Genomic DNA, 23,965 nt, shown 5'->3' with positions numbered 1-23,965 from the left:
TACAGTGCTGGGATCGACAGCTGCCTTTTCACTAACCAATACAACAATGCACACACATTCAGCCATTTTTCAGGGGTTTAATGGCAGAGGGGAAAATTTCAAAATCTCAGGGGGGGGGTGTGTGTGTATTTTTTTTCTGAGTTTCTTTTGAGTCACCAAAATATAGGAAGAAATAAAATAAAATATCATCCCTAAAATTCAGTTATTGACCTTCGTCTGCTCCCAATCACCCCCAGGAATCTGTGTCTTTTTCTCCTTTCATTGCATTTCACACATTTATGACCTGCTGGATAGCCCACTGAATTGGGACTCAGGAGACCTGGGTTCTATTCCCAGCTCTGCAACTGGCCAGTTGGGTGACCTTGAGACAATCACTTTACCTCTCTCTCTGGCTCAGTTTCCATATCTGTAAAATGGGGATAATGACACTGACCTTCTTTGTTAAGCACTTTGAAATCAACCAATGACAAGTGCTATATAAGAGCAAATGATTGTCATTATTGCCATACCCCACAATTTCTTCCATGCTCTTCCTTTCCTTTTGGTTTTCTGTGCATCGCTTTGCTTTTCCATGCTTTGTTTTGGTCCGTGCCCCAATTCTTCAATCTATTTACTTATCAGTATTTTTCAGCACTCATACCATTCTCCCTGCACCACTGCACCCACACACATCAAAACTCCATATCACAGCAACCCTCCCTCTAGTTCAGCGGTCCTCAAACTGTGGCTTGCGACCCGAATGGGGTTGTGGCAATCCCTACTGTGTGGCGGACACCACTTTACTCTGTACAGTGTGATCTTGCATGCACAATATTTTGCTCTTCAAAATGGCATCCTCCATACTGTCTGAGATCCTGGGAGGAAATAATCCATTAAATTGGGGTCAAGCCAGCAAAAAGTCTGGGACCCCCCCTGCTCTAGTTGAACAAGGTACTCTTCTAGTTGAAGAGTAAGATACTGATGGGTCTGCAGATGTAGCGCTACCCCATTTGGCTGGGAAAGGTGTAATGGGAGACTCCTTGAGAAATCTCTCCCGCAAAGGATGGTGTCAGTAGAGCAGTCATCACAGGCAAAACATTTTTTTGGCCCTGTTGGCTGTCGATGTGGTTGGGGGGGGGGGGAGGTGTCTCCTCCTCCCCCCCCCCCCCCCGTTTTTCTGTTATCTTCAAGACAGGCTCTCTCTCCTTTTGTTCATTTATCTTGCTTTCCTTTAGCTGCTCTGTCAATTCTTTCCCCCACATCTCTTCCCCTTCTTTGACCCTACTGTTTATGTCTCATCTCTCTCCTTCCACGTTATCTTTTCTTCACCCAGAGCACCTCCAGGACAGTGGGGAATCACACCTACATACATCCCAGCTGCATGAGAAGTAGATGAGTGAAACTAAATAGGAGCTGACTGAGTCTCATCAGTTTAATTATGCAGCTGCTTCCAGCTCCATGGGAGAGGTGCTGTTTTGTGAACACAGATTTGATCATACTCTGTAGGATTCTTTACAGGGGTAATCTGAAAATTCACGGCAGTGTATTAATAGGAAAACTCAGAATCCTCATGTCCAACTTAAACCCAGAGTTAATATCTATCTATAAATACATAAATATGGACATATATTTTGCACAAACCTAACATTAGTATGAAATAGATAGTGAGAATGAAGTATGCATAGTAAAGCAAGCACTAAGCCATAAGTATGGAAGAATCAGAGACAAGGATTTGCTAAACACCGTATTTTGGAGCAAAGAACCAGAGACAAAGTTTGAGGGGGAACTGACCTTGGGAGTGAAAAAATTTAGCTGGACCAGACAAATTGTAGAGACAAGGTGGGTGAGGTAATATATTTTATTGGACCAACTTCTGTGTGTGAGAGAGGCAAGTTATTGAGCTTACACAGAGCTCTTCTGAAAAAGAGCTGACCTGAAGAAGAGTTCTGTGTACGCTCAAAAGCTTGCCTGCCTCATCCACAGAAGTTGGTACCATAAAAGATACTATCTCACCCACCTTGTTTCTATAATATCCTGGGACCAACACAGTTACAACACTGCATACAGACAATCTGTGACCAAGTCAAACAATGAAATGAAGATTTACCGGAAACAACAGAGCCAAAAGAGAAACCCATTCTGTTCTACAACAACGTTGACCCTGTGCACACAATCACAAGTTGAACAGTAGTAGCAGAGATAACTCAAAGCCAGTTTGCCTTTGAGAAGCAAGATTTGCCTGACACAGAAGACTAGCTTGGTAGGACTAACCCACATCTTCAGGCAAATGTCATTACAAAGCAACTAGGAGATTTAAAACCTTTGCATTTACTAAGCTGATTGTTCTATGGCACAGCTTTGTAATTAAAATATTTTTTAACTCCTGCTAATGAATTAAAATAAATGATGGTACAAAGGAAGACAGTATGTGTTGATATGTTAATTGCACAAACTAATACCCAGATATAATTAAAGTTTTTTAAAAATGTTCAAGTGTAAAGTGGTCACTATTACAAGGTGACATTTACTAACAGATACCAATTCATGGTAAATGTTGATTATTTAATAGCAATCACTGTAACTGTGTTAATAGTTATTTGGGGAGTATCAAAACCAGTTTGGTACATATATAAATGCTCATAACATTTGACATAATAATGTAGTGTGTATGTGGCCCGGATGAAAAATGGTGACTATACAAGCAGTTTGAAAAGGGCATGGGTGCAGGGCTTGTATTTTAAGGTTACACCTTTGTAGCTAAAAGGTTCTACAACTAGACTAAGTCAATTATTTTGTACAGATATAAATAAGGAACATCATTCTTACACAAATGTATTAATGGAAGACTATTTATTCCTAGTGAACATGGTTTATTCAAGTCCTTCACAGCTCAGACAAGAGTTTTTTTTCCCTCTACGAGCACATAGAGGTGGACAATCAGAGTTGTGATAATGCCCATATGTTAGAGACTGACACTGACACGTGGATAAAGAAGAGCTGGCTCAAGCTGAATGTAGGAAAGACCAAAGTGATGAGAATCAGAAGAGGAAAACAGTTCTACAGGAGCTTATCATCACCAGCTTTCCCTCAGTTGAAGGCATTTGTCCACTGATAGTCATGAGAGTGGATCAGCCTTAGGTCCTACTGTAGTCATTACTGACTCTGAACACTCAAATAGCAACAGTCCTTCTTCCATCTATGGCTAGCAAGATAATTTTGTTTATTCCTCTCTGACGATAACTCAGATCAAAGGTTGAGGCATTAGTAACTTCTGTGCTGGACTAGTGAAACTCATTCTATCTGAGTCTAGATAAGAACGTAGCAGCCCATCCTGAAAATGACAAGCAAAAGAGTACAGTACTGTACACTGGTGCTCTGCCATCTACATTGGCTCCTCATTCCAACACTAGTGGGTCCATTTCAAGATTGAAAATTAATCTACAAATCCCTTAAAGGATAAAATGCTGTAATCTCAAGGACCACCTCTCTTTCTGGGCTCTGCTATGGCAACTAGAATCACCTGCACACTGTGACTAAAAGAGTCCAGATATAGAGTAGAAGGAGCTGGAGGTACATCTTCTTAACAGCAGGCTCCAGGCTCTGGAAAACCCATGTAGATGGAACTTACTCAGATGGAGCTTTCTGTAGTCTACATACAATGCTGACACAGTATATTATGGAGTTAAACACTTTAGAAATGCACACAGATAAAATATGTATCAGCTATGTCACTGAGCAAATATATTTTTCAAGAATAACCACTGACATAGTAACTAAAACAGCAATTAGTGATAAATTCTCAATTAACCACTGGGCAAAATGTTTAAATGTGTATAGAATTGCTTGGATCTCCCCTCAAGGGCTTGAATGCTGGATCCAGAAGACTGATAAGCACTACTTTTAATTTCCAGGGTGGACCTGGTGACCTAACTTCAGGGCCAGCTCCAGCTTTTCTGCCGCCCCAAGGGTGGGGGTGGGGGGGGGAGGAAGAGCAGCGGCACTTCAGTGGCAGCTCAATCACGCCACCACTTCTGCGGCAATTTGGCGGCGGGTCCTCCCTCTCTTCCTCTTCGGTGGCAATTCGGCGGCAGCTCAAAGAGGAAGATAGGGAATGAGGGACCCACCGCTGAATTCCTGCCGAAGACCCGGACATGCCGCCCCGATACCGGATGGAGTGCCACCCCTTTGAATTAGCCTCCCCAAGCACCTGCTTCCTACCTTGCTTGCCTGGAGCCGGCCCTGCCTAACTCTCTCATTACATTAGACTGCAGCTTTGAGTAACAAAAGAATAAAATCTGTAGCCTAGCACTAATTATTATAACTGCCAGCAAGTGGATGTTTACATCTGTTGGAGACAGAAAACAAATGAGAAATGCTAAATAGCAACCATCTAATATTGGAGCAGTAACAACTCTGATTGCTTCAATCTCTAGCTGATGGTATAGAAAGTAACCATTTGTATGGGCTGGTAGAGAGTACAATGCTCCAGAAAGGCTTGAACTGATCAGAGTATCTTTCTAACAACAACATGGGACACTGATTTCTTTACGTTTCTTGACAAAGAACTGTAATATAACTTCTATTGACACAGTCACTAAAGGTTGCACCTCGGTGAACTATTTAAACACATCTTGTAATTGCCCTTCCTGATATTTCTCTCAGTAAACCAGAGAGTATGTTATGTCAACTTAGATCACAGTGAGTATATGTAAAATAAAATGTAAATAAAAAATGCACTATGGGTGAAATCCTGGCCCCACTGAAGTTAATGGGGGCTTTTCCAAAGGCCCAGGATTCTGTCTCAGGTGTCTACATAAAATTGTAAACAAACACGAATTCTCAAAAACTCCAGTGCCCTAATTATAAAATAAAGCCATATGGCGTAAAGAATCAATGGACGGACGGGCACGCACATACCTCGAACTAAAACCCAGCTCCAAAAATGAATGTTGTTGCCATCTGAGATAAAGGAGATAATCTTTAGCTCTTTGTGGGCCCTTTCACATACACATAAAATCAGTTAATTAGAGTTGTTAAAATGACCAGGTAAAAAGTAAATAAAATAATTTAAACTAGATTTGTATGTGTTTAGAGTTAAGGATGACAGAATTGTACAAATAATATATAAGTTACAGAGGTGATCTTCTAAATATGTATATTTTATTTCTAGAAAGTTAACAGTTTATGAAAGAGAGAGACAAAAGAAGACGAGAATTAATGTAAAACTATTGTGGAACCAAATATAGATCATATGTTGACATCAGAATTTTATAAAATCTTTACTCTCTTGGGGGCCTAAAACTCTTGGGAAATTACAGTTTTATTTCCAAATCACAAAGGCTTGCCTGACAAGCCATTTTAAAAGCTTTAAGGAAAAAATAAAATATACAATTTGGCCAGAGGTGAAGATATAAAAGACTTTTCAACTATCTGAATCATACATTCCAGAATATTTAGTAACTGCAGACTGATTCTGAATGAGCAACATATGTGAATGAATCTTGGACATAAATCCTAAGATTTAATCCAGTGATGTCACCACGAAACAACCAGACAAAATTAAATATAAAATAGTGTCAAAAAAGAAATCCATGGATACTCTTGAACAATTAGACAGTACATTTCCTCATAGGGAAAAGACAAGAAGAAATGAAATACTGAAATCTTCCTCACACCTCCCCATAAAGGGACCAAAGCTTGCAAGATGCTGAGCACTCCATCTCCCATTGACTTCATGGTCCCTTGTTTTGTTAACAGAATTAAAATAACTTTTAACGAATGTGGCCTTTTTCATTATAGAACATTCTCAGAGGACAGACTTCCTGGATAAAATACCATTGCTAGCGGGGCTGCCGACAGGGGGAGGGGGGCGCAGCAACATTAAAGCGCTGCTGCGGCAAAGGACCCTGCAGCGCTTTAACGTCCCTGCCCCTTTTGCCGCCCCGACCACTGACGGGTGGAGGGAGCAGCTGCCCTGGGGCTCCGGACACCGCTGCCCCTACCACAGCAGCAGCGTCCGGCGCTCCGGACCCTTTAAATCAAGATGGGAACCGCGGGCAGCTGTGGTAGGAGCAGCGGTGTCTGGAGCCCCAGGCCCTTTTAAATTGCTGGCCCCAGGGCAGCTGCTCCCTCCACCCATCAGTGGTCGGGGCGGCAAAAGGGGCAGGGATGTTAAAGCTGACCCCAGCCCCCCCCCACCCTTCTGCCTAAGGCCCCGCCTCTTCCGGGGCCAGAGCCACCCCCACCGTACCGGTAAGTGTCCTCAGTTACTTTCACCCCTGCCTACAGCTTAGCAGTTCCCACTAAGAGTTAGACCCATCTTATCCTAAATACCCTCATCCTTCTGGGAACCAGATTACAGTCTGCTTCTCTGCTGACCCTGACCCTCTCCCTCTGTGCATTAAGGTTGTTCTTTCAACCATTTCCAAGTTCTTTGTTCATGATTTCCCACCTGAAGAGCCCTGTCCCAAGCTAGGAGGTGGTTGTCTCTCACTTGAACAGAGACAAAACCAGGAGGCTTTCACCCCTGTATTGTTAGTTAAGCACGGGCTAAGGCTAATGCAGTGGCTAATGTTTAACAGAGGTTTTCAAAATCTGCTAAAATATGGAGCTTGCTCTCTGATCATTTGAGCAATTAAAACTTTGTGTCTCTTTGCTTGAAGTCCTCTTTGTATAACTTATATTAGGGCCAATGCAATGGGATGCCTCAGATTTCATCATTGTATAGTTCCTGCTCTCATTGCCTTTCTTTTTGATGTGTTCTATCTGGAGTAATATGGCATTGTAATTATAATAACTGTATGGTGCAGCTTTGAATGTGCTGTTCATTGGTGCTCTGAGCAGGTTTGAGAGGATTCAGGAAAGAAGATGGGAGAGGTTTGGTATGGGATTTTCAGCAATAGCCAAAGAGCTCTAAGAGCAATTATTGTCACTGGAATATCAAAGAACAATTTAAATTTGCCAACCAAAAAACCCAAGCAACAACCCGATTTTCCAACCAAATCAGTGTAGGTTGTGTAGCAACTTTTACAACCTCAAAAATTTAGCAAGACATAAGTAGCAGCAACAGCCCCTATAACACAATTGGATTTTCAACAAGAAGAATAACACTTGTAAGCAACAGTCAGATGATTCAAAAGCAATTTTTTTTTGCCAGAATGCCAAGCAATAGTATATTTTGCCAACAAGCTAAAATTTGATTGTTATTTCTGCAAAACAATTTGATTTGATAAAGGAGATGGCACCTCCCTGTATACTTTATTGGAGCCTCACACCTGCAAACTTGGGTGCTGCTGCAAAGGCCAGACAAGCAATTTAATTTGAAAACCAAGCTGACTGGCACACCAAATATTTTAGCCACATTTGTATAAGGACTGTACAAATAGATGTTGGGTTTTTTTGAGAAACTGTTAAAATTTCTGGAGTATGTCAAACCATCCTTTTGGATTTGGAGGCTAAAACAAAAGAGAAACAAAAGTGGAAAACCAGAGTTCATCAACCTGAACCAGCAAGCCTTGGAACTAGGCTTGCCAATCCTCCCAGATAGGCCAGGAGTCAACCGGAATTGGCCTCAATCTCCCGGTGACTATTAAAAGCAATCTGGGAGGCCCTACATGGATCTGCCCATCCTCCCCCTTCATTCAACTCCTAAAATGATGCCTCATTTGTCCACTTCCACAACAGTCTACATGCCTTTTTTCACACTGCCCCCACTGCACTGAACATCTATCCTGAGCTGGCCCACAAAAACACAACCCTTCTCTCATTTAAAACCTTCTTGAAGACCCACTTCTGCTACAACTAGCTGCAGTGAGTTAATGACATTTATTTTAATATATAAAATTACAAATTGCTCCATCTAGCTGCACTCATGCCTTTGCTGAAAATATCTTAGTGCTCTAACCCTATCCTTCCTACGTGTTGCCACTCCATTGTTTCCTTGCCCATTTCTGTTGCTACAGGTCTGGAACTAACTAGACTGCAGGAATTTCAAGGCAGAGACCCTGTCTGATCGATACTGCACGTGAGGGTGCTGTAAATAACAAGGGTTATATCAGGCTGTAGAAAGTCTGACATGCTGAAGGAAGCAATCCCACATGGTTTAACGTTTCCTGCACTATTATTTTCCTGGTCTCTCTCATCTGGGGCCTCTGAACGTGCCCTGAAAAAACTATCACACGCAAATCTAACCGCCTTTGAGGGAACCAGATTTTTTCTCTCTTGAGCTGCCTGGACGCCAGAGCAGCTGCTCGCAGCCTACCTCACAGGGGGACAGGCAGAGACTCCCCCGCGTTGGGGAGAGGCTTGGGGTCAGGGTCGCCGCTGGGGGGGGAGGTGTGCAGGAAAGGGGTGACCCCGCCCGCATAAAGGGACGGGGGGCAGGATACGCCCTCCTCAGTGCGAAAGGGGTTTAGGGCAGGGGTTCGGCTATTAGGGGGCGCCCTTCTCCAGCCCGGCAACCTCATCCCCACTGACCCCTCAACTACCCCCGCGCCGTAGTCACCCTTGTCCAGCCCGACACCCCATCCCCACCGGCCCCTCAGACATTCCCCACTCACCGTACCCACCGCGGGCCCCGCAGCGGCCCTTAAGCAACCCGAGACTCTTCCCCCCGCCGCAGTCACAGCGGCCGTCGGGCCCTGACGCACCTGCTGAGCGCTCGGCCCGCAGCGCCGCACAGGGAGAACATGGGGACGGCGGGGCTGCAGCTGCTGGCGGCTCCCGAGCCCAGGGGCACGCTCCGCTGCCATGTGCCCGCGGACAAGTGGCGGCTCCGCTGAGCTGCGCATCCACTTCCGCCGGCCGCGCCTCCCCCCCCAGCTCCCCCCGCCCTGCGCGGCAACCACGGAGCTCCTCTGCCAGCGCCGTGGGGAGGGAGCATCCGGACAGGGGAACCCTGCAGCAGCCAGCCCCGCTCCGGCCGGGCTTCTCGCCCCTTGCACGGTGAGTGTTTCTCCGCCGCCCTCCATCCTCCGTGCGATGGCTCTGGGCGCTCCCGTGCCGCAGCGGGGATAATGCCGCCGCCTGGGGGAATCGGGCTCTTCCCGGTGCCCCCGTGAGAGGGGAGGGTGCAGCAGGGCATCTATTGTGCCTCCTTCCCCGTGCGAGGCAGTGCCAGGGGAGGGGCAGCCGCCACCGCCCGCTCCGGACCCGGGCACCACACCCTGAGCTGGGGCAGAGCAGATGGGTGAGAAAAGCCATTTTAGCCAGATTGACTAGCTCCGCGATTGAGCGGGTTGCCAAGGAGCCCCTGGGGCTGAACATGGGCTGGCTTGGCTGGTGCCTGACACCGCTGAGCTTGTTGCGATGCCTTGGACTGAGGGAACCTGTCAAATATAGCATACAGCATGTCAATGCACATAGTGAACCATACAAAAGCTAATGGACAATGATCTTTAGTATGTGTGTATTATATATGTCTTCAATTATTTAGATACCTATGAGTGTATAGAGGGTATATTATTGTGATCTTTGCTGTACCTTATACCGTGAAACCTGCTCTATTGCATACCTCTTCTTTCAAAGGATCGCTTGAAAGTAGGGTCAAAATATCCGGTATATTTTGTAAGATTATTACTTACACATCACCTCTAATAGGCAGCCCACTTTTGCTAGCCTCCTGAATGGCTGCTTAAGATGGTTGAACCACATCTATAGTATAACCAGTATTCTATAAACAAAGATGCTTTTTACAGGTGTGACCTTTCACCTATATGTTAAATCTAAGATCTTCTTTTTCTAGAACATAGTTAAACACTACTCTTTTTCAAAAATAAATTCTGTTTAGTGGTTTAGGAAAAAACTCAGAAAAAGTTAGAACTAATTTTCCTCCCAAAGAGAAGTTATATAACTCCTAATAGATGCTGCATGCAAATCAGGCTGAGTCAGCAGCATGTCACTAATCACAAGTTTGCACTGAGGTCACAGTGTTTTTATTTTCAGTCTAAAGAGAAAATAAGCCATTCTGTAGCACAGTGTCAGAAAATGGAAGTGTTTGATTATGCCAGTGGTGAGACATCTATCCATGTACTTTTAAATTACTTTTGATTTGAGTGAGTATTCCTGCTTCCAGTTGTATGTGCATTAGAAACTAAATCAAAACTGTATCTTTGAGCAAAATTAATTTACTAAATTATCCATAACAAACTTTTATGAACTCCTTCAGGAATTAATTCAAGGAAGTCCTATGACCTGTTTTATGCAGGTGGTCCTACTGGATGACCGCAGTGGTCCTTTCAGGCCTTATGATTTATGAATCTTATTGAAATAAATAAATGTCCAGTGATACGCTTCTTGAGATGCTTTTTGATGAAGATCTATTGCTGCATATCTTGTACATCCAAAATTCCTAGTGAAGTTAATGGGACTTTGGGGTGGGCAGAGTATTCAGGGATTGGCCCTAAAGTACCATTCTTAAGGTCTATATTTCTCTGAATATTTTTATAATTTAGGTGAAGTTCATAAGCTTCTAAAATGTCATCAGTCAAACACCTAGTATATGCCGTCATCCATTTCTTGAGAGAACAGAGTCAGCTGGATACTTTCACTTCAGATGAACAAGAAAGCTTGGAAGGTAAATACTGAAGACCACATATCTGTATGCTAGGTTGGTTGACATACATCATGACAAAAAAGCAATGTGAATGAACTATATTAATTATAAGCAGCAAAGAATCCTGTGGCACCTTATAGACTAACAGATGTTGTGCAGCATGAGCTTTCGTGGGTGAATACCCACTTCTTCGGATGCAAGCAGTGGAAATTTCCAGGGGCAGGTGTATATATAAGCAAGCAAGAAGCAAGCTAGAGATAACGAGGTTAGATCAATCAGGGAGGATGAGGCCCGGTTCCAGCAGCTGAGGTGTGAAAACCAAGGGAGGAGAAACTGGTTCTGTAATTGGCAAGCCATTCACAGTCTTTGTTTAGTCCTGAGCTGATGGTGTTAAATTTGCAGATGAACTGGAGCTCAGCAGTTTCTCTTTGAAGTCTGGTCCTAAAGTTTTTTTTGCTGTAGGATGGCCACCTTAAAATCTGCTATTGTGTGGCCAGGGTAGGAGTTTAGACAGCTTACAGTCTTCACTAAAATAAGACAGGAGATCTACATTACTTACTTCACCTCTCTACAAAGGAAAAAGGACTGTAAGCTGTCTAAACTCCTACCTGCCACATGGGGCCACAACCGTGATACCCCTAACCCACCCAGCAATATTGTCAATCTATCCAGCCACACACTCAGCCCAGAAGAACATTCTGTCCTATCTCGGGGACTCTCTTTCTGCCCTGCCACCCCGACCAACATGATACAGTTCTGCGGCGATCTGGAAGCCTACTTTCGCCGTCTCCGACTCAAAGAATACTTCCAGGACAACACTGAACAACGCACTGATACACAGTTACCCTCCCACCAACAGCACAAGAAGAAGAACTCCACATGGACTCCTCCTGAGGGTCAAAATGACAGTCTGGACCTACACATTGAATGCTTCCGCCGACGTGCACAGGCAGAAATTGTGGAAAAACAACATCGCTTGCCTCACAACCTAAGTCGTGCAGAACGCAATGCCATCCACAGCCTCAGAAACCATCCTGACATTATAATCAAAGAGGCTGATAAAGGAGGTGCTGTTGTCATCATGAACAGGTCTGACTACCAAAAGGAGGCCGCCAGACAACTCTCCAATACCAAATTTTACAGGCTACTTCCCTCAGATCCCACTGAGGAATACACTAAGAAACTGCACCATCTACTCAGGACACTCCCTACACTAACACCGGAACAAATCAACATACCCTTAGAACCCGGACCAGGGTTATTCTATCTACTACCCAAGATCCACAAACCCGGAAATCCTGGACGCCCCATCATCTCTGGCATTGGAACTCTCACTGAAGGACTGTCTGGATATGTGGACTCTCTACTCAGACCCTATGTTACCAGCACTCCCAGCTATCTCCGTGACACCACTGATTTTCTGAGGAAACTACAATGCATTGGTGACCTTCCAGAAAACACCATCCTAGCCACCATGGATGTAGAGGCTCTCTACACAAACATCCCACACGCTGATGGAATACAAGCTGTCAGGAACAGTATCCCTGATGATGCCACAGCACAACTGGTTGCTGAGCTCTGTGCCTTTATCCTCACACACAACTATTTCAAATTTGATGACAATATATATCTCCAGATCAGTGGCACCGCTATGGGCACCCGCATGGCCCCACAATATGCCAATATTTTTATGGCCGACATGGAACAACGCTTCCTCAGCTCCCGTCCACTCACGCCCCTTCTCTACCTACGCTACATTGATGACATCTTCATCATCTGGACCCATGGGAAGGAGACTCTGGAAAAATTCCACCATGATTTCAACAGCTTCCACCCCTCCATCAACCTCAGCTTGGACCTATCTACACGGGAGGTCCACTTCCTAGACACCACGGTGCAAATAAGTGGTGGTCACATTAACACCACCCTATACCGAAAACCTACCGACCGCTATGCCTACCTTCATGCCTCCAGCTTCCATCCCGGGCACACCACAAGATCCATTGTCTACAGCCAAGCACTGAGGTACAACCGTATCTGCTCTAACCCCGCAGACAGAGACCAACACCTAGAAAATCTCCACCAAGCATTCTCAAGACTACAGTACCCACACGAGGAAATAAGGAAACAGATCAACAGAGCCAGATGTGTACCCAGAAGCCTCCTACTGCAAGACAAACCCAAGAAAGAAACCAACAGGACTCCACTGGCCATCACATACAGTTCCCAGCTCAAACCCCTCCAACGCATCATCAGGGATCTACAACCCGTCCTGGACAATGATCCCACACTTTCACAGGCCTTGGGTGGCAGGCCAGTCCTCGCCCACAGACAACCTGCCAACCTGAAGCATATTCTCACCAGCAACTGCACACCGCACCATAGTAACTCTAGCTCAGGAACCAACCCATGCAACAAACCTCGATGCCAACTCTGCCCACATATCTACACCAACAACACCATCACAGGACCTAACCAGATCAGCCACACCATCACCGGTTCAGTCACCTGCACGTCCACCAATGTAATATATGCCATCATATGCCAGCAATGCCCCTCTGCTATGTACATCGGCCAAACTGGACAGTCTCTAAGGAAAAGGATAAATGGACACAAATCAGACATTAGGAATGGCAATATACAAAAACCTGTAGGAGAACACTTCAACCTCCCTGGCCACACAATAGCAGATTTTAAGGTGGCCATCCTACAGCAAAAAAACTTTAGGACCAGACTTCAAAGAGAAACTGCTGAGCTCCAGTTCATCTGCAAATTTAACACCATCAGCTCAGGACTAAACAAAGACTGTGAATGGCTTGCCAATTACAGAACCAGTTTCTCCTCCCTTGGTTTTCACACCTCAGCTGCTGGAACAGGGCCTCATCCTCCCTGATTGATCTAACCTCGTTATCTCTAGCTTGCTTCTTGCTTGATTATATATACACCTGCCCCTGGAAATTTCCACTGCTTGCATCCGAAGAAGTGGGTATTCACCCACGAAAGCTCATGCTGCACAACATCTGTTAGTCTATAAGGTGCCACAGGATTCTTTGCTGCTTCTACAGAACCAGACTAACACAGCTACCCCTCTGATATATTAATTATTTATGTTGTCTTATTGTATTTTGTTTCTTGTATGTCAGGAAGATATTATTTGAACAATTTATATCCTTATCCAGTAGATTTCAATAGTCTCTCTCTGGGTTTATCTGTTACCAAAGAAAGTTGCCAATTTTGGACTAGGAATGGGAGAAGTTTGAGTTTCACAAAACCTGAAGAAGTTTGTGAAATGTTGTAGAATTTTTGTTATTAAAGGAAAAACAACTTCATTCCTGAAATTGATTGAAATTTTACATGTCCACAAGATTCTTATTTCTAAAATCTGTAAATTTGAAGAGGTCTTAAAGTTATTGGCACTGCATTGTCTTATTTCTGAGCAACTGTCTCTTTCTATTATGCAAAGGATTTAAATTAGATAATGCCGTAGTCACAACCACTGGCGGGATGATGTGGACTGGCTCATGTCTCTCTCAATTTTCATGCCTGGTTTCCCTCAACTTTTCATGTGCTAGAATCTATGGCTAACACACTGAAGAACAACACTTCTGTCAACAGCATTTGTATTGGCAAGCGGGGAGGGGCAGCTAAATCATGAACAGCCATATTCTACCCTGATGCACATGAAGAGCTCTTGTTAATATTGATAGGAGCCCCATCTACTATTTGAGGGCAGGCTTGTGCCTCTGAGAGTGAATGCACAGATAATGCACCAGTTATATATCTTGACAAACATGTTTTATTGTAAGAGCAGTAGTGCTGAGGAGGGCTGTTACTGGTGATTCCAAGTATCACATAGTGGTAAGGATTCTTGACAGGTACATTTTTGTCTTGGCAAAGGAAGATTAAGTTACAGCAAACTAAGACCACTTTACTCCTGAGCAAGAACATTCAAATGGGGGTTTAACATGCTTTAATTTATAGGCATTGACTTCACACCTTTAGTTGATTCACCTTTATTTTCCTGAGGGCCATGCAGACATGCCTTTACCAAAGTTTTGAATATGGTTAACTCCTTCCCTGCTGACGCTTTACATTTTTTTAGAACTGGTGCACTTTTCTTGTGCCATGTTAAAACATATCGTTCAATCACAGATTCCCTGTTTGTGTAAATATGGTTCAAATATGGTTTCTACTGGACTGGATGTGTATAACACAGTTGTTCACTATTGTGCACAGGCAAGAGATTGTGTTGTTTTGACTGTCTTTAAAACATATTTTTAAGATTCAGTTTAACAACAAAAGCTGAAATAGTGCATTTCATCGGTGATGAACAACTATATTAATTTTAAATATCCCAATATCTGTTGAGAAACTTATTTCCAATTGATAAAAAGGCCACACTTTTAGAAATAAAATTATGAAGTAGGAATTATTTATTCATATGCTTTTTTAATAAAATACTGATAAATGTTGATGGTTTGTAACTAAGAAGAACATAAGAACATAAGAAAGGCCATACCGGGTCAGACCAAAGGTCCATCTAGCCCAGTATCTGTCTACCGACAGGGTAGACAGATTTTGGTTAACTGTTAACTGATCACTTATTTGACACAGATATTGGCTAGAGTTGCCCTGAGGCAAATGAACTACAATTTTAACAGATTTATTTTCTAAACAGAAGTGGATTATAATACTTTTAATGGTATGTAAACGTGCAAAGATAAAATTGAACACTCCCACAATTGAGCATATTTTAACAGAGAAGTGAAATCCTAATTTTAGAGTTTTATGTTGCCAAAAATATGGTACCATATGGTGCATTATACAATATACAGCATCTGTGCCAACCAATTTGCATAGCTGATCCTTTTTTAGCTATAGAAGTTAACTTTATTTTATGTGAAATAAATGTCAAGCCAAATCTTGCCCATGAATGTGTGAACATAGCTCCCAACAAGCTTGTGAGAGAAGAATTTGGTCCATGCAGTACATGGGTACTCTATGTACCTTACAATGTGCTGTGGGGTTGTAAAGCATTGTATAATTAACTATCAAATACCAAACAAAGTATACAAAAAAAAAATCAACCAGTTGAAGACTTTATCAAAATAAAAGTACAGCATGCTTTTCAAAGCCATCTTTTGTTGATAAAATGTACTCTGATTGGCTGAAGCATACAAGTAGATCAGACTATAGGTGAAGTTCACCCCAGTGTAGAAGGACTGCTCATTTGCATGTTTCATTTGTGGAATTCAGTCATTTGCATAAACAGAAATCAGAGGGTGGACTGGGGAGGTGACACACACCCTGCCATTTGCAGGGTCTGGATCTGCTATGCAGCCAGGACAAAGTCTGTGGTACAATGGAACTCTCCACAGCAAGAGTAAAGCTAATCTCTGTGCGAGACAGAACTTTCATGTGTGGGTGGGGAATGGCCTGAGACTGGAATGAACTCTTCCAAAAACTACCACCACCACAAACCTCAATACTTCCTTCTCTGAGTGCAAGGTGCGTGTCTTTGATCTTATTTCCTCTAATGCAAACACGTAGCAACAGATATATGTATTTAAAACAAATAAAATCTTACCAAAAACAAGACTCTCCACTACACATGCTTCTCCCTCTGGGGAGAGAATGAGAGAAAAACAGTCACATAATGCATTACTGGAAGGTGCTCAAAAACTAAGCCTGAATAGAATACATAGGTCTCTTGCACCTGATTCTCCAGCATATGGATTAGTAGCTTCAGTCCTTCCACCTAATTTATGCAGTGTGTTTAAATGGCTGCTTTTACTCTTCCGTTGGCCATTCCAGCATCTACACTTCACTGCTGTCTTCAGCACAAGCCTATGTGGGATCAGTTTGTTGTTCAAACTGGAATTATTTTGGGCAAGTTTTATTACCAATTATTACATGAGGTCAGACTAGATGATCACAGTGGTCCCTTCTGTCCTTGGAATCTGTGACCCCTCATACATTGCACCGACAGGTAGTGTAAGAAGGGATTGATCCTAGTAAGTGCTGCCACCACCACAAAGCCTGTGGTTTAAGTAAAGCAGAGGTCCTTACACTGGTCCTGTGAATCAAGGTGAATTTCTCTGAAGGCTTAAGTGGTGTAGAGGACCTTGCCTAGCCCTCTGCTCTGGGGTGAATTAATCTGCCAGTGACAGTCAGATAGCAGGAGTGTGGTAGTGGAATAGAGAGCAAGTGGCATTTATTCCATACAGATATCCTTCAGACTAAGAATTGCAACTACTGTATATAATTGGAGTGAAATCCTGGCTCCATTTTGATGTCAGTGTGGTTAAGATTTCACCTCAGTTGCTTAGAGTATTGAAAAATTACACATTGTCAAAGGATCAATCTCTCCCATTTTGAAAATAAATGTGTGCTTTGGCTCCACGTTTATTTTGAATAAAGTCTTTTGTTTTGGCTTGCCATTTACATAGCAGCAGGAGACTGTCATCCTGTGGGACGAAAAAGTCTATTTCATTGATTTATGCCATAAAGGTATTAACATTTGTTAAAATCATGGCAGAGGAATTATAAAGATTCAGATTGTGTTAATTTTTCCAGTTAAATGGGAATTGTGGGAGCTCACTATAATATGAGCCACTTATTTCTACCATGGAATTTTATTCTAATATCAATAGTAGTAATACATCCAGAATATTTTATATAAACATAATTTGATCTGTTAGAGTTGAGAGTTCTCTTCCCCACTTCCCGGAATAGAAACAAACAAGATGAGGGCTAGGAGTCATCACATAGACTTAATGCATTTTCCCCCCAAAAGTGAGAAGAGTGAAAATTAAAATATTTTTAAGTGTTTTAAACTATAGTTTCTGTTCTTAGACTGAGTTAAAAATGAGGTGAGACATTTAGAAAAGGGGTTGCCTGAGGGTAAAAATAAGTGTGATGGAATACGTGTCCTTTCCCTGCATCCGTGGCCACCCCAGGAACTGCTCAGACTCTCTTCCTTTAGTATCCACTCAATAGAACTTAGTCAAGCTCCCTCCACCGACGTCTGTACAGTGCAAAACAAGAGTCCTAATTCCTATGACCATCAGCCCTTATTCATCAGGGCTCTGAGAGGAAGAGAGGTCTTGCTTCCTTGGGATCACCTTCAATCTGGGCACAGCTAGTCCTGTCCTCCCCACAACACTTCCTAGCTTTTATCATGCTAGTCAGCTGCTGCACTAGTTAATTCCTTAACTCACCCAGCCTCCCCCTCTCATTCCTCGCAATTTCCTCAATCAGCCATTGCTGGGGAAACTAATTGAGGCTACAGTGATCAGAATGCTGATTTGTCTGTCATGACTCAGCACTCTGTCACAGATGGTTTGCTGAGCTACCCTCCAAGGGAAAGCCTAAATTTAGCATTTATGTATGACAGTTAATACTTCATAGTAAATTGTCAAGAGAAACTGGATACTCTGTTCCATTGATTCTCTGACAGACATTGTAAAAGTACTATTAATATCATTCACTTATTAATGGAATTGTGCATGTAGTTTTCCACAGAATAAGTACTCCATGGAAATGCAGTGGGATATTTTACTTGTCTTTCAACCTCAGAAAATAAGATTTTAATTTAGGTCACCAAAAAATGGTTTGAAAGTCACCAACTCACCACTAGATCTTCATTAACAGGATAAAAATCAATATTCAGTTAACCACAATTAAGTTTCTTGTCATGGAGGTCTAATGCAAAGAAGAAAAGGAATTTAACTCAGACCCTGAATTGTTTTGTTACTGAATGATGCAGAACCTGGTTAACATTACAGAACACAGAAGCAAACTTTCTGTGCAGTGTTAATAATTAGCCATGTACCCAATCAATATTAGAGTCATTGTCAGCATAAAATATGTAAGAATTTTACTTACTTTTGTTACTTATAACTTACTGTATGTTATCAAGACTGAAAATTAAATCAATCTATTTTACATTTTACTATTTATGCTGGGTATTTACATTTTGCATTTCTCTCAGCTGAGAGAATAAATATAAATAGACTCCTTAATATCAGTTATTGTTAATTTTTTAGTCGATTTTCCTTTCTGATTCCCCTGCACTAGCTCAATATTATCATTGTTCAGATTCACAATGCCACATCTGAAAGTTAAAATTAGAATGGACCCTCAATACCCATGATCTCTAATGGGAGTCATGCTGCTGGATTCCCACACAATGTGTTGGATACTTGCCCCGTAACCTTAAGATACATGAATTAGACACCCTCTCTAAGCTATATATAAGATTACAATCTATGACTGTATCTACAAACACTTAAGCCTGTTATATCAGGGTTGAAAGGGACCTCAGAAGGTCATCTAGTCCAACCCCCTGCTCAAAGCAGGGCCAATCCCCAAACAGATTTTTGCCCCAGATCCCTAAATGGCCCCCTCAAGGATTGAACTCATAACCCTGGGTTTAACAGGCCAATGCTGAAACCACCGAGCTATCCCTTTCCTGCCATGTCACTCATGTGCAGTCCTGTAGAAATCATTGGAACTGCTTACATGAGTAACATTATGAACTTGCTTAAATGTTTGGCGGACTGGGGACCTCTGATCCTGGGAAGGGATCTGCTCATGTGGATCCTTAGGCTCGGGCATCAGTGGGACTTTGTGAGAGTGCAAGGGATTTCACAGGTGGATTCCTTTGCAGGATGAGAGCCTATTATTAATAAAGCAGCTGTTAGTAAAAATCTTTGGTTTGCAAAGTAAAATGTACACATTTGAAAACGGTAATTACTACTTAGATATTTCAGTTTAGAATTGGCCCATCTTTTGTGTTACACATAAGGTCATAAATGTGGTGCTTTCAGGCTAATTATATGTAGTAGACAATTATAAAAATAGCAGTTTTTATGTATAGCTTGTGTATATATATCTACATTATATAATATGTACTACTGTTTTATCATTGGTTTTTAAATTTAGTCATTGTAGGTCAAAAATGAAATACAAAAAAAGTAAGTATTAAAAGAAGTGTGTCTGGATCAGGAATTAAGTTTGGTGGCTGGCTATTAACATTAAAGAGCTTCTGCCTCTATTGCCGTGCAAAGTTGACTAGTAGAGACTAAATAGGTTATTTGTTTTTTCTTTCCATTAGGGGAACTTCTCCAAAGAACTGCCTTTTGTTTTTAGGCTTAATTAACCAACAAATGTGTAAGGGAGTGTACCTTTGCCTTATTTATTTTTAGTTTTATTTACACATTTCTATTGAGAAAATGGTGATTAAAAAAATCATGCTTTCATTTCTTTGAAGTTGCAATTCAGTGTTTGGAGACTGTTTTTAAGATTAGCCTAGAAGATACGCATCTTGCAGTGCCACAGCAGTTGACAGAAATGTTCTCAAATTCTTTTCACAAGGTAAGAATTGATTTTAGTCTTACTTTATCATTAGCCAATTAAGATTGTGACTATGGTGTGGAATCTTAAAATGTTATATAAGTCAAAGCAATGTGGAAACTTAATAAAAATGATATTCAAGTGAAATTCCTGTAATAGATAGGAGAACAGGATAGTTTTTGTATTCTGACAGGACATAAATTCAGTCAAGGCAAAGATAACCCATGTAAATTAAGTTACTAAAAAGAATGTGCTTCTTTCTATCATGGAGAATACTTGCCCTCAGTGACACGTAGGCATTTTGCAATTCCAAAGATAGTTGACTAGAAACTGATTGAGGTCATCCACAGCTTCCTGGTCCCTCTGCCCCCAGCTCCAGTGCGTATCCCCTCCCATGGAGAAAATTTAGTCTCTTAAAGCATTCCACATGACCAGTTTAGGTAAAACTAAAAGCTATATTTTTAAAGTTCAGAGGGGTCCAACATAGGAAAAATATTGTTGGCACCAGGAAAGCAGAGAGAAAACTTGTGAGGAAGAAAATGGGGATATCAGAGGTCATACTAAACCCCCGCTCTCTCCCACTTTACTGAGGCAGGGGGATATTGCTGCAAGATTTTAAGTGGGAACTGACAACTATCTTGGTCTAATGTGTATTACAGAAATGGTATTATCTCTTGCTGACTTAAGGCCTAATGTTGCAATCACTAAAAGGTATCTGTGTTCACACAACCCCTTTCAGTATGAAGGTTGAGGAAGAATCCATTAATGTAGCCAGGACCTACACCTGAATCAGAATATACTTCGTTATTTGTTTGATTTTTTTTTTTTTGAATCTAGAATGACATGTTGCCTCTCTCCGATTCATTGCCAGAAGATATTGAAAAGGCTGACCAGCTGAAGGATGAAGGTGTGTAATTGATAAGGATGTGTCACGCTGTCTGGAGTAGCTCATGACCGTGAGTGCCAACCTCAGGGGAGATTGTCAAAAAGCAGGGCAGAAACCCCAAACTGGTTGAGGAAACTCCTTTATTGCTCCAGTACTTTGAGCTGTAATGTGTGAGCTCTGTATTAAGCTTCCAGTTGTTCCATGCTTCTGTGGTGGGCTGTCTCCTCAGCCTCTTCAGTTTCTTTGATCTCTTTGATCTGGGGGTCCACCATCAGTCTCCGGGGCTTACGTTCTCACTGGGCTGCCTGCTACAAGCGGTCGAGCCAGTTCCACTGCAGCAATCTCCATGGCATCTGAGGCAGGTGGGTGCTTAGCTCCTGAGCTGGGGTTTTCTGTTTATTGGATATTCCCTTCTCCTTACATAAGGTTTCAAGGTCTTTTGTCCGAAGACCTTAATATGACTGTGGTCCACTCATTGTGTCTATTCTTTAACGTTTAAACACTCTCAATATCAAGTTTTAACTTTTAACAGCTCTTGATTATGATCTGTAAATCCAATTGACCTGTAACACTTGAATCCTGCCACCTATACCAAAAGTTATACTGTCTGGAGTGGCTCCTGACCATGAGTGCCAACCTCAAGACAGACTGTTAAAAGCCAGGGCAGAAGCCCCAAACTGGTTGTGTGGTGTATAATTAGATTTCACCAACCCAGTAACAAGTTTGAACTCCTAAAGCACTATAACAGTTGTACCGTGGAATCACAGACTGTCCTGTGGGGCATTCCAGTCTATTTTGCCACCCAGGCAAGCTGACTATGTGAAGGATGGTCACTTTACACCAAAAAGCACAACAATATTCAGGTTACTCTCAATCGTAAAGGATCAGTCACTTATCCCAGGCAATTTGTACTCAGATTTCAATCAAAGACAACTCCTGTAGCCAATCCTGTAATAAATTAACTAAAGATGTATTAACTAAGAAATAAGAGCATTATTTACAAGGCTAAAACAGGAAACATATACTCACAAGTGAGTTACTGTCTTAGATTTTAAAAAGGTAGTATAAGTTTCTGTAATAAGCCACTCTATATGACCTTTAGGGCCTACTCATGCCAAGCAGCATGTGGATCTCTTGCTTATGCTTAGAAATCTTCATCCCTCAGAGACCAAACAGCATAAAGAGACAGGTTTCTCCTTGTCAGGGATTTTTTCTCCCCTTCACCCCAGATTCCAAGCTGATGGAGTGAGTTCATGTATAGGTTTCCCCTTCCTGGAGGGAATTAGAAATTCAGTCAACAAGGTATCTCTCCCTTGGTCCTACACAATGCCTCATTTGCCTACAGTAGGCCATCATATTTGCAGAATGAGCACTTTACCTTAATTAATGCTTCTTTTCCTCTTTGGTAGGATACACAATTAGAGGTTTACTCAATATAACTTTATATCGTGGGATACAGATATTATAAGTAGGATTAATACATACAGTATTCCATTAAGTCTAAACACTAAGCACATTCTGATAATACTAATACCTATTTTAACTATACTAATCCAGAGGTAAGAGAGACTGCTTTCCAGCTATGCATTTGTCAGTGTTCAGTGAGGCTCTGGGATGCAGTGCCTCTGAAAAAGATTTGGGGGTTGTGGTGGATAATCAGCTGAACATGAGTGCCCAGTGTGAGACTGTGGCCAAAAGAGCGAATGTGATCCTGGGATGCATAAACAGGAATCTCAGGAGTAGAGAGGTTATTTTACCTCTGTATTTGGCACTGGTGTGACTGTTGCTGGAATACTGTGCCCAGTTCTGGTATCTACAATTCAAGAAGAATGTTGATAAATTGGAGAAGGTTCAGAGAAGCGCCACAAGAATGATTCAAGGATTAGAAAGCATGCCTTACAACAATTGAGCCCTTTGAGTCTATCTATCTAGTTAGCTTAACAGAAGGTTAAAGGGTGACTTGGTTACAGTTAATAAGTATTAGGGATGTAAATATCATTTAAAAAGTTAACTGTTTTAATGATTAAAATATTTCATTTAAACGGTTAATCGATTAAAGGGAGGGGGGCTGGGGTCAGGTTTGGCTGCACGGCATGGCTAGGGCTCCTCTGGCCAGCCGATGTCGCTGGGGCCGATCTGGCCGACCAATGCGGGGCTGCTGGGGTTGGCGAGTGGGCCGGCCCGGGGGTTAACGGTTAAGGCGGGTTAACCAGTAAGACTAAAGTTTACTGGTTGACATTTAATATCCCTAATAAGTATCTACATGGGGAACAAATATTTAATAATGGACTCTTCAATCTAGCAGAGAAGGTTTAACATGATCCAATGGCTGGAAGTTGAAGCTTGACAAATTCAGACTGGAAACAAGGTGTGAATTTATCAGAGTAATTAACCACTGGACCCATTTACCAATGGTCATGGTAGATTCTCTCACAGACAATTTGTAAATCAAGATTGGATGCTTTGCTAAAAACTGTGCTCTAGGGATTATTTTGGGGAAGTGCCATGATCTGTGTTATGTAGGAGGGCAGAGAAGATCATCACAATGGTCCCTTCTATTTTGTAATCTATGAAACACAGAAACATACTTAGCTGTTTTCAGTCATTGTCTGAGTTGAGAACTGCCCCTCTGCAGGGTCTCTCTCAGTCACAGCTGCAGCCACGCTGGATGGACCTGCCCAGTCTATGCATCCAGAGCAACCTGTTGACTCACCCCCCAATATTAAAGAGAGAATTTACCAACTAGCTGAAAAGTTATTGACGTGTCACCTAGGCCTGTCATTTATTTCAAACTACATTATTGTTTAAATTAATTTGTGATCCTTTAGCTACTGTGACAAAGTTCCTCCTCTACCTTGGTGGGTCTTGCACTTATTGGCGGATTTGCTCACCTCAGAGATTCATCATGTGGGTCAGGAAATAGCTCAGAGACCTTCCGCTCTGGTAGAAGCCACAGTCCAGGTAAATTCCTCCTGTGTCTGATCAGGAGTTGGGAGGTTTGGGGGGAACCCAGGCCCACTCTCTATTCTGGGTTCCAGCCCAGGGCCCTGTGGACTGCAGCTGTCTAGAGTGCCTCCTGGTACAGCTGCGTGACAGCTACAACTCCCTGGGCTACTTCCCTATGGCCTCCTCTCAACACTTTCTTTATCCTCACCACAGGACCTTTTCTCCTGGTGTCTGATAATGCTTGT

The 23,965-nt window shown here is 42.4% G+C and overlaps 2 protein-coding genes across 15 annotated transcripts in view; one reads left to right on the top strand and one right to left on the bottom strand.

Moving 5' to 3' along the window:
- NLN (neurolysin) overlaps nucleotides 1-9,581 on the bottom strand; it is a 57,415-nt gene extending 47,834 nt beyond the window's left edge. For 5 of the 10 annotated variants that reach the window (XR_005600525.1, XR_005600526.1, XR_005600533.1 and 2 more), the window contains exon 1: nucleotides 8,628-8,755. Coding sequence is in view for 1 of the 10 variants with exons in the window: in XM_039544902.1 (XP_039400836.1) it covers nucleotides 8,628-8,668 (41 nt within the window). In the remaining 9 variants the exon portion in view is untranslated. Of the gene's footprint in view, nucleotides 1-8,239; nucleotides 8,261-8,537; nucleotides 8,756-9,560 lie in introns of those variants that run through there. The other 5 variants (XR_005600531.1, XR_005600528.1, XR_005600530.1 and 2 more) reach the window with 5 other exon arrangements.
- Nucleotides 8,754-23,965, top strand: part of SGTB (small glutamine rich tetratricopeptide repeat co-chaperone beta) — a 41,128-nt gene continuing 25,916 nt past the window's right edge. For all 5 annotated transcript variants that reach the window (XM_039544915.1, XM_039544917.1, XM_039544916.1 and 2 more), the window contains exons 1-4: nucleotides 8,754-8,922; nucleotides 10,431-10,552; nucleotides 19,806-19,909; nucleotides 20,726-20,795. In XM_039544915.1, coding sequence (XP_039400849.1) covers nucleotides 10,453-10,552; nucleotides 19,806-19,909; nucleotides 20,726-20,795 — 274 coding nt within the window. In that variant the 5' untranslated portion in view covers nucleotides 8,754-8,922; nucleotides 10,431-10,452. The remainder of the gene's footprint in view (nucleotides 8,923-10,430; nucleotides 10,553-19,805; nucleotides 19,910-20,725; nucleotides 20,796-23,965) is intronic.

Source organism: Mauremys reevesii, linkage group 6 (genome assembly GCF_016161935.1).
Source record: "Mauremys reevesii isolate NIE-2019 linkage group 6, ASM1616193v1, whole genome shotgun sequence".
Taxonomy (NCBI): domain Eukaryota; kingdom Metazoa; phylum Chordata; order Testudines; family Geoemydidae; genus Mauremys; species Mauremys reevesii.
Note: the sequence above shows the minus strand (reverse complement) of the source record. Positions and strands in the feature narration are given on the sequence as shown.